Source organism: Oryzias latipes, chromosome 8 (genome assembly GCF_002234675.1).
Source record: "Oryzias latipes chromosome 8, ASM223467v1".
Lineage (NCBI taxonomy): Eukaryota > Metazoa > Chordata > Actinopteri > Beloniformes > Adrianichthyidae > Oryzias > Oryzias latipes.
The window spans coordinates 14,238,548-14,249,877 of NC_019866.2; the positions used below are offsets into that span (position 1 = coordinate 14,238,548).

General features: G+C 43.7%; 1 protein-coding gene across 1 annotated transcript; it reads left to right on the plus strand.

Annotated features, from left to right (window-relative positions):
• The first annotated feature begins 3,529 nt into the window (after nucleotides 1-3,529).
• Nucleotides 3,530-6,514, plus strand: LOC110013768 (SCAN domain-containing protein 3-like). The gene is made up of 2 exons (XM_023957646.1): nucleotides 3,530-4,829; nucleotides 4,917-6,514. The coding sequence occupies exons 1-2, from the start codon at nucleotides 4,341-4,343 to the stop codon at nucleotides 6,171-6,173; spliced, it is 1,746 nt and encodes a 581-aa protein (XP_023813414.1). The 5' UTR covers nucleotides 3,530-4,340; the 3' UTR covers nucleotides 6,174-6,514.
• The last annotated feature ends 4,816 nt before the right edge of the window (nucleotides 6,515-11,330 follow it).

Below are 11,330 nucleotides of genomic sequence, written 5' to 3' on the forward strand. Positions count from 1 at the left end.
ATTATTTTATTACCCACGTCAGCTCACAGACTCTGTATTATTTAAATGTTACATATTGTTTTAAAGGGAATCTAAGATTCATTTTTGGAAAAAAAAAAAAAAGTTTGTTTGTTTTTTGTCTTTCACAAAAGAAAATAAGGCCTAGATGTTTGACCACCGGGGGACAGTCTATCAGCTGTCCCCAACTTACCCCCTTCCTCATATAACCTCATAATAGGGTGAGGGGGTGGGGGGCTAGCCTGCGATGAGCCTTGGGGGGGGGTTTACTAGGCAGTGGCCCCCCTCCTATGGTTGCCGTATGGAGTGGGCCCCCCCTCTTTCGGTTTTATTTGCACCTTAGGCATGTAGGGCCCTTGGTAAGGGGGGGTGCTTGGACATCACTGCCAGCAAGCAGCGGATGTCCTCCTAGCACCCTACCCGCCAATTTTAACCGCACCTTAGACATTTAGGGCCCCTTGGTGGGGAGGGTGAGGGGACGGCACTGTGAGTAATCAGGAGATGTCCCCTTAGTGCCCTACCCGCCAATTTTAACTGCACCCCCCTTAGTACACACACCCCTCCCCCCTCAATATATACATCCCAACATAAACACACACACATGCACACACACACCCTCTCAAACACACATACACGCACACACATTTTGCAAGGAAGGTGGGACCTGGGTCCGTCTGTCCCCTGCCTCTTCCCTGGTGGGGGGTGCGGGCCCCTTTGCAACGGCGGCCGTGTCCCCGGGGTGCCGGCTTCCTGGGCCCGGCGGTGCTCTCTCCGCGCGGTGGGGGAGTTCACATTACATCTGAGCCAGGGGTGTCTGGTCCCTGGGGGGTGGGTTCTGGTCCTTGCTCCTGAGTGCTGGGCCCCGCCAAATTTCCAACTGTGGCCGAGCCTGGTCAGGCCATATTTATAACACCCCTTGTGGGCCCTCTTTTTTTCCCCGGGGTTCCCCCCTCCTGGGCGGGGGCGGCGGGCCCCCTGCCTCGCTCCTCCCTGGACCAACCGTGGGCCGGGCGGATGGCTGCCTGGAGTGCGGAGCGGGTCTCCCTTGGGGGGTCCTGGCTCGTACCTGGGGTTGGGGCGGGGGGATGCCAAGAACTCCTGGGTGGTGGTGGGGTGCTCGTTTGGGGCTGTGGGCGTCCTTCTCCGGTGGGGCTCTGCGTTGGGTTCTCCCGGCGCGGCGGGGGGGCTGCTCTCCTGGTTGGGCTGGGGCGGCGCTCTCTTTCCCTCCGTGCTTCCCTGGCCTCTGGCTCTGGGGGCCTTGCGGCGGCCCTGCTGGCCCTGGCCTGGGTGGCGGGCTTGGTCGCCCGGGCGGCGGTTGTTCCCTGCCGGTTCCCGTGTGGCGTTGGGGGGATTCCGGCTGCCGCTGCTGCTGCTGCTGCGGTGGGGGTCTTGGGGTGGGGATGGCTGGGCACTCTCCCTCCTTCTTTTCACGTTCCACCATCCATTTTAGAAGAACATAAACACTCACTTGAGCACTGGTGTTAGCTCACCTTTGCACTAATAGCTTGCAAGACTGAATGACTGAAATATTTCACACTAGTTGGTTTTAAGGCATAAATATGCGTGTGTGAACACTATCTGTTTTGTGTACATGTCGACAGGTGGACATTTTTGCAGCTAGCAGGTGTGTTTATAACATTTGAGTGTGTGTGTGGACGGGCCCCGCCCTTTTTGTACTGCATTTGAACCTTACCATAATGATGAACAACCAGTAAACTTGTTGCTTTATGCTGCTTCATGGTCTTATCCCCCTTCCCCTCCCATTATCACCCCCTACCCCCCCTCTCTCTAGCGTCCCTCTCTCTTCTTCCCCTCTTTCCTTTTCCGTCCGGTCCAACACCAAAGATTTTCAGACATGATTGAAATTAATAAAGTTTGGCCTCAATTACAAAAGGGGTTTATTCAGACATACCTTTGGTTTGTCTGAAGATTAATAACCCCTCTTTTTAAAGCAAAATATGTCCAACACAAGAGGCCCTCAGCTCTCGTCTGTCTGCCCAGCTGTTGGACAGGACAAGTTAAAAAAAAAAAAAAGAAAGAAAATAAGGCCTAGATTATACAAAATGTTGGTTTTTTTTTTGCTTTGCAAAGATCTAGTTTTTGTTGTTTGAGTGTTTCATATTCTGAAATATGATGGACAGAAAGTAAACATGTTTTTGTTTTTCACCTTTCGGCATCTCCCTTCAGGGTTTGCTGTGGTGACCCCTGTAGGATCCCCTGTATGGATCATAATTAAAAATAAGACCTGATTAGAGAAACTAGAATAAATAGAGTCAAAGAGAACTTCACGTTGAAGTTCAACCTAGTCATAGAGGGTTGAGTCAAACATGCTTCAGATCCGGATTTATGGAATTCACTGAAACAACCTACTGGAGAACAAGTTCACTTCATGCCCTCTGTAACCATGTAAGGCAAAGAGAAGCTGCATGCAGATGGCAATCCTGACAATACGAAAATATATACATATTAACGTGTAAGGTACATACATTTGTTTTGTGTAAAAATGAATAAGCTCGCTGCCAAAAGTAGGATAATGCATTCACCTTCCTCTCAGAGACTGCTCGAGCACCCCTAGTGGCCGTAAAAAAATGCATAAATTAGCCGCATCATTAAATAAGCCGCAGGGTCAAAACCGTGTGACAAAAATAGCGGCTTATAGTCCAGAAAATACGATAACTCCCAACCTTGTTTGCAACACTTGAAAAAACAGACCGATACAAACAAGCGTTACTGTCACTATGCTAACTTCCAACCTTGTTAGTGACACAAATAAAAATACATGAACAAAACTACAGTATTCCCCCCGCAGGGGTTAGGGTCTAGACCAGGGATTCTTAACCATGGGGCCGCGGCCCAATCTCGGTCCGCGAGCGCCAACTAGTGGGCCGCGAAAAAAAAATCTGTTCTGAACCTGTGGGCCGCGAGGGCCGCCACCTGCTGCTGCAGTTTCCCGGGGAAACGCTAGGAGATCCGATTGATGGTAAGACGTACTAATGTTCTCTCTGTTAATAACGTTAACTTTATAACGATCTATTTCGGTCAAAACTTAATAAAAGAGTAACTTAAACAAATTATAACAACCCTGAATTAAATCACAACTGCAGGTGGGCTGCGTCCCTCTCGTTCTGTCAGTTGCTGGACTAGAGGTAAGATCGGGCCTAATACAGAGTTTAAAAAAGAGTCTTTGGACCAGTGACGTGCGGTCAGGTGAGGCAAGTGAGGCAGAGCCTCACCTGTTATAATCGTGATAAAATAGAAAAAGGTAAATTAAGTAAATATTATTTTCCACTGATCTGTATTAAATATACATTTTCAGTCAACTTAACACATTTTCCAAGGTTTCTGAGGTTAAAATCGACGAATTTGAGCGTTGCGCGATCACAGACGCAGCTGAATCTCCGGGTGAGGCTCGGGAGCGCTGTGTCTCATGTCTGACGGCAAGACTCAATACACAGACGTGTCACGTGCCGTGGACGCATGGCCTTCAGAAACGGCTTCAGGTGAGGCATGCCTCACAAGCAGGGGGCAGACGTGAGCTGACAGCTGCTTTGTAGCTACACTAGTTCCGTAGAAACAGACAGAGGATGAGAAACTCATAAAATAAAGGAAAATAAGGAAAAAAATTCAACAGATCACAGAGTTTCTTGTGGAGAAGGATCGGCAGACAGATGCAAAAAGTGAGGACAAATATGTTTTTAAATGTTTGCTTTTTAAAAAAATAACATGGGAGTAAAAGTGGATGAAAATGTAAGTAAAATCATTTTTTTATTTTTATGATAATTTTCACAGACAATTTGTGATAACTTAATAAAGCTCCAGAATTTGAAGTTGGAAAAATACCAGAAATCGTTACTGAGGGTCAAATGTGTACTGAACACATCTTTATTCTTAAAGTGCATATGACTAATTTTTTAACCAAGGAGAGTGTTCTATCCATCTATAAAAGAAGTATTCTCTGTAGGACAAATTTGATTTTGTGTATTTTATAAGATGTTAGCTGTTGTTGGATTAATGGTTAAATATTTAGCTCTTTCATTGTAAATTTGACTCCAGAGGAGTCAGTGCCTCACCAGTCATCAACCTCACCAAACGTCACTGCTTTGGACAGCTGCAAGACCATGTTCTTTCTTGGACTCCAACTTGTCTTGGAGTCTTACCGCAGACTGATTGCACAATGTCCATTTTATTTGTGTTAAAACTGTCGAAGATTTTTATTTTCTGTCCTCTGACTCGCAGCACAGTGCCGTTGACATTCTAGTGTGGTAATTGTTCTCTGATGGTACTTTTTATAGAATAAACGGGAGATCCTGATTACAAGAGTGAAGAAAGCAATTGCAGAAAACATGGAGAAGTTTTTAAAACGAAAAAATGAAGTACAAAGTTATGCCAGTCCCTCTTCAAAGGCGAAATTTATACGAAAATACAACCCAGATTTGATCAATTTCGGCTTTGTGAACGGAGGCAGTGAGGCAGAGCCCAGAGCCCAGTGTGTTGAGTGTGGGCTGACATTATCCAATGAAGCACTAAAACCGTCAAAATTAAAGCGCCATCTGGAAACCAAACATCCGAAGCTCATTGGAAAGCCAGTGGATTATTTCAAAAGAAAGGATGATGGGCTTCAGATGCAGAGGAGGTCTATCGTGTCACTGACTGGCGACGCTAAGTGTGCGTTAAAGGCCAGCTACCTCGTAGCCAGACGTGTGGCGCAGAGTAAGAAAGCGTTCACCATAGCGGAGGAACTGGTTCTGCCTGCCGCTGTGGACATGTGCCGTGAGATGATCGGTGAGGCTGCAGCAAAGAAGCTCAAGACCATCCCGCTGTCGAATGACATTGTGAGTCACCGTATTGCTGACATAGCCTCAGACATTGAGCAGCAGCTTCTGGAGAGAATAAGAAAGAGCCCCTTTTTCTCTTTGCAGCTGGACGAGTCGACTGACGTCACGAATGCTGCGCTGCTGTTGGTTTTTGTTCGCTACCGGTGGGATAGCTCTTTGCAAGAAGACATTCTGTTTTGTGGAGAACTTCCAACTCGAGCTACAGCTGAGGAATGTTTCCGCTGCATGGATAACTACTTCACTGAGAATGGCCTTGACTGGCAGAACTGTGTTGGAGTGTGCAGTGATGGCGCAGCATCAATGACTGGCAGGCATCGCGGTGTTATCAAGCAGATACTTGATCTTGCGCCAGAAGCTAAATGGACCCATTGTTTTCTCCACCGTGAAAACCTTGCAAAAAAAATGTCACCGGAGTTCCATGAGGTGATGGATGTCACTGTGAAAACCATCAACTTTATTAAAAGTAATGCTGTGAACTCCAGATGTTTTGCTCAACTTTGTGAGGGCATGGAAGCAGATCATGTCCAGCTGCTCTACCATAGTGAGGTGAGATGGCTCTCAAGAGGGCTTGTTCTCACACGGATCTTTGAGCTTAGGAATGAAATTTTCTCCTTTCTCACTGATAAGAAATCTCCTCTTGCACATCATTACACCAACGCCACATTCATAGCTAAACTTGCCTACCTCTCTGACATTTTTTCACTTCTGAACCAGCTGAACATCTCACTTCAAGGGAGAAATAGCAACATATTTTTTGTTGCAGACAAAGTTCAAGCTTTCCAGAAAAAACTTTCTTTGTGGAGTAAGAGGGCCCATGAAGAGAGACTGGACATGTTTCCACTTTTGTCTGACATTTTGGAAAGCTCACCTCAGGTGAAGATCAGTCATTCAGTCTCTCAGCATCTCTCACATCTGGCAAATAAATTTGCTGAATACTTTCCTGAGGATCCCAGGGAGGGACACATGTGGGTTGTGGACCCATTTTCAGTTGATCCCACTGAAAATGATGTTGCTTTGCCCTCACATCTGGAATCACAGCTTCTGGAAGTTTCCACTGACAGCACTTTAAAAGGGCAGTGGGGCAAACTGGACCTAGGTTCCTTCTGGATTGTGGTCTCAAAGGAGTACCCACTTCTAGCACTGAGGGCTTTTAAAGTCCTTCTTCCTTTTACAACCACATACCTGTGTGAATCAGGATTCTCAACTGTGGCCACAACTAAGACCAAGGCTCGCAGCAGACTCAGAGCATCACTGGAGGCTACCCTTAGAGTGAGCCTTTCCCCCATTCCACCCAGACTGGATTTGATCATGTCTAAGAGACAGGCCCAAGTCTCGCATTAAGAGGTTAACATGAAATGTGATTTGTAGCATGTTAAAAAACAGACTGTTGTGGCTGTTGTTAATTTGTCACAGATTTGGAGAGAAACATATGGTAAAAAAGTTAAGACCACTAATTTGTCAAGTTCATCAGCATTTTGTAAGGTAATATTTTAATTAGAACTTTATTTAAGCGTCATTTACAGTTTATTTAATTTCAAAATTATTTTCAAGTGTGCTTGCTTTATTACCACACAATTTTATTTATCAAAATGCCTCATAAATGTTTTTGGAATTCTAATTTGTGCTAAGCATGACAACTGTGGTTTACCTGTTCAGTGTGAAAATAAATGTCTTTGAGATGATCATATTGTAGCATTTTTTCCCACAAGAGTTTACTTTAATAAACCATAAAATGACTTGATTTAATTATTAAACACAAATCGAACGAGATGTAGATCAATTTACATTAACATGTTATTTGAATGGGCCTTGAATCACGTTGTATGGGGAAAATTGGGCCCCAGTGTCAAAAAGGTTAAGCAACTCTGGTCTAGACACCCCCGTGATTACGCAGAACCCATACATACAGATAATCCAGCCCCCAGGCTGAAGAATGTCTGGCACTGATCCTTGCCCATCAAAAACCTGTCTGAAACATTTCTGATGCTTTGTAAAACATTTATTAAAGAACATTGCAATATTTCTCAACATAAAGAGGTTTTTTTTGTATTCACAGCAATTGACTGTTGTGTACTTTATAATGCACTTTAGGAGTGTCACTTTGTCACTCTGGCCCAGTGCGTCCTCCTTCATCAGTTAAGTGCGAGAGGTCCTGCACGATTTGAGTGTCGGGTACGGCGCGTCTTGCAGGGGAAGCATATCTTGGCACAACACCAGTTTCATCCATCATTCATTCATCTTGATCATAGCTATCCTCCACGATCATCTTCAATCAGGATATTTTCCAGCTGCTTCTGAGTCCGCTGATGTCATTTCTCCATGCAGGGGCTCAAACTTTGGTTATAGGTGGAACCAACTCTTGGAGGCCAATGTGCCCGCGTGCTCTTCATCTCCACCCCCGCTTCCTCAGAAAAAAATCTTGCAGCACCTTCCTCGGATGCAAGAGTCTCATATAAGCATCTTGAGTTTTCTGAGCTTTTGTGGTGAACTGGAGTCACATGAATGAAAACAAATCTGCGAATGCATAACACTGTTATGATCAGAGTGGAGCAGGGGGCGTGGCTGACCTTTCCCCTGGTGCTTCTCTACATTGCACACCTGATTCTCATCTCATCACCATGTCTTTAAAAGCCTGCACCTTTCTCTTTCTCCCTGCCAGATGATTACTATTCAGTAGCTCTTAGCATCTGTCCTGTATATCTGTCTAGCTTGGTGAATTCAGCATCCTGTTTTTGTTTTGTTTAGTTTTTGTTCCTAAGGAATAAATTTGTCAACCTGCCTTCGGGCTTCAGTCTCTGCTTTGGAATCCTTCCTCTCAACCCTAACAGACACCATGAATATGGAAATGTGAACAAGCGGTGTTTGTGATTTGGATTGTTCACTCTATTAGGTGAGATATCACATTTTCCAAACATGGCCAACCAATATAAAAAACGGTAATGATCTTAAAGTACTCACACCAATTTAAAAAAATGTCTTTTTCCCCTGTAAGTATTTCAAGGATCTCCACTGGTGATTAAAGGCGATGCAGAGTGGGTTCTAGCTGGAGTTGCAGGTTTCCAACACACCTGTGGACCTCTTAAAGTCTACGCCGAGGTGTCCCGGTACCAGAGATGGATCAGTGAATCTATCGCTGGCATGGAACCACACTTTGTTACTTTTGATCCCCCAGGTTTTGACATGGACAAGAACTTTATTTGTATAAAATCAGAACTTTTGACCACACCTGTTCCCATTTCTACGACCACTGGTGACACCATATTTAGTGGTGGTGACAACGTGATCACTTCACTCACTTCCTTTTTCTGTCTGCTCCTGTTCTGTTTTTCCACGGTGTTGTTGGCGCCAGTGGAATGTGAAGGTATATTTCTAAAAGGTGGCAGATTTTTTCTTTCGAGGCTTTTCTTTGTGGAATCCTATTTTGCTCAAAGACCTACTGGTTACATAAAACATGTTGAATTAAAAGTATTTCACATGGTATAGTGATTTTACTGGCCTTTACTTTTTGTGCTCCTATTTTAGTTGAAAATTTCCTTTTCATAACTTTGTGGGTAAAAGAAACAATTGAAGTACACTCACTCGAGACTTTATCAGGCACATGTCCTGTTGCTCGGTAATGCAAATTTCTAATCAACCAATAACAGGGCAGAAACTCAATGCATTTAGACATGTAGACATCGTCAAGACAATCTGCTGTAGTTCAAACCAAGCATCAGAATGAGAAATAAAGGCATTGAAGTGACTTTGAACACGGCATGGTTGTCGGTGCCACCTAGGCTGGTGTGATTATTTCAGAAACTGCTGATCTGCTCAGATTTTCATCCACAACCATAAAAAAAAGTTCTTGTGGGTGGAAAGGCCTTGTTGATGCAAGAGGTTAAAGGAGAATGGCCAGACTGGTTCCAGTTGATGCAAAGGCCACAGCAACCCAAATAACCACTGGTTACAACAGAAGTCTGCAGAAGACCATCTCTGAACGCACAATATGTCCAAACTTGAGGCAGATGGGCCACAAATGCAGAAGACCACACCAGGCTACACTCCTGTCAGCTAAGAACAGGAAACCCACAGGCTTACCAAAATTGGAAAATTGAAAAAAGGTTGCCTGGTCTGTTGAGTCTCCATTTCTGCTGCTACATTCTAAAGGTAGGGTCAGAATTTGGTGTCAACAACATGAAAGCATGGATCCATCCTGCTTTATATCAGTGGTTCAGGCTGCTGGTGGTTTAATTGTGAGGAGGACATTTTCTTGGAACTCTGTGGGCTCCAAGATATTTAAACTCCTCCCCCTGTGGAGGACTTTAAATATAAGTGGTACGGTGATATCTGGGCTAGTTTTCTTTTTTTTAACTTTTAAAATGATGTCAAATGGATATTTTTATTCAAATCTATGTCTTGTTTTTTTTTTAGACAAAATAATATTTAAAAAAAAGGCATTAGGGTTTGTCCTTTAGGTTTTGCCTGTAGAGCTAACTTTGGTTTCATTACTGTATGCTGTGTCGTGATAGTCCAGGATGAGATAATACGTGGAAGCGTTCTGGCAACTGATGGTGGAAAATGAGACAACTCTTAGGGATGATGGTGGAGTGCGAGTCCCGGAGGAAGAGGTAATGAGAACTGAGGTCCAGACGGTGAGTAAGGTCTTCCCCTTTCTGTTGTGACGCGTAGCACAAATTTGGAGATCCAGCGTTATTAGACTTGAGGGTTGATGGTGCGGCTGCGTGGAGTAGAGTCATGGTGTGGCTGGAGGTCGGGAATTTCAGGCGTAACCAGATGGAGAGAGTGGATGACTGAACCCAGGTCTTGTGGTGGATAATCCTGTTGACAAGGAGGTAGACGCAAGTACATGAGATAGCGTAGGTCAAGAGCGAATTAAAGTCACAAAGTAGCATGAGACCAGGAACTGAACTATAGTGGGGCAATAGTTTGGAGATGAATGCTGGAAAAGATCCATCTTAAATAGCTGGCGAAATGAGGAGGGGAGTGCCAACAGCTAGGTCCAATCTGGGGAGGATGAGCAGAGAAGGGAGGGGGAAAGGAGAGGACTCCCAGGAGTACCATGACATGCTGAGCCCTATTGGCTGTACTGATTTGGACTGTGTTTTTGTAATAAGTGGTGATAGGATATTTAATTTGATATTTTTTCCTGTTTTGAACTACTTGTTTTATACACACGTGTTTGGTAGCAAAATTTCCAGTTTGAAATATTGTTTAGTTCATTGTTGCACTGAAACCTATTGGAACAAATGAGAGATCAAATGAAATAAATAAATGTCTTGAGTTACAGTCATAACTGACACTTTATATTAATTTTCCTTGGTGCCTGGATTTTCATAGCAAGTAAGTGAATTATTTTCTGTAACATTAATGCAACAGACTGGTGAGCTGTTCAGGGTGCACACCTCCTTTGCAGAAATATAATTAATTAAGATGGAAAAAAGATTAATTGAATTGAAGTAATATGACATTTAGTTAAATAAATATGTAAATTTGAGTTGTATAAACAATTATTGAGTTTTATAGACGTAATAAATTAGGTTGAATAAATTTAGCTCAATATTTTGTTCCCAATAGAAGTAATTCATTTAAGTTGGCAAAATTGGATACGTTATATAGATATGCGTCACAAGGAAAATGGAAACAAGATCAGTAACTCGTGCGTTTACTTTGTCTGCTCTTTTTCTACACGCAGAAACTCTTTCTTTTACTGATGATGCAGCCGTGTTACTATTTTGATGGACGGGTAATCTTCATACGCCGTCATTAAAATCTCTGACTCCGTCTCACTGAAGAACAGCGTTTTCTTTTTTTCTCCACGCGTTTCCATGGTGACTCCAGAAATCGGCTATCTATTGAGAATGTCTTTATGTACCTCCTGTGCACGTGCATTAACCCAGGGTTACCAAGTCGAGCGCAATTACGCTAACTCTTATCCGGTCTTTTGGAACCCACATACCCCGAGTAAGAAAGTTCAGGCAGATTTCAGCCAGAGTTCAGGCTTAAAGTCAGGCTAGTTTAAACATGCTTCCTGGAATACCCCCCAGGTAAAACATGTTTGACCTGTTTATTTTCTGGTAAATGAAAGATCTCAGTTTACTCTGTATGACAATTTCATACTGAGGACAGACCAAAGCAGAGGAACTCTCGTATGTAAAGCCCATATCAATCACTGTGCAGCTTTTGAACTTAGGAATCTTGAAACACAGGAATCTTTATCGAATCAACCTTTATTTATATAACACTTTTACAACAACACATGTCACTCAAAGTGCTGTGCATAAAATACAATAAAATGTAAAAACAAGTGGACAAGACAAACAGTGCCGAAGCCCCCCCCCCCCCCCAAACACAAACACACACACACACGTACACACATACACATACGCACACCATGATTAAAAAAAGTGATAAAATGATGGAATGTACAGAACTTGTACTGGCTTGTAGTGAGACTGTAGTTCGCTTTGCCTAATAAGTGTCAAACTGTGGGTGGAGTTC

Excerpts from the sequence above, each read along its gene's own strand:
- LOC110013768 (XM_023957646.1), top strand. The coding sequence starts at position 4,341 with ATGGAGAAGTTTTTAAAACGAAAAAATGAAGTACAAAGTTATGCCAGT. Across the intron at positions 4,830-4,916 it reads TCCCGCTGTCGAATGACATT|CTGGACGAGTCGACTGACGT; the intron begins GTGAGTCACCGT and ends TTCTCTTTGCAG.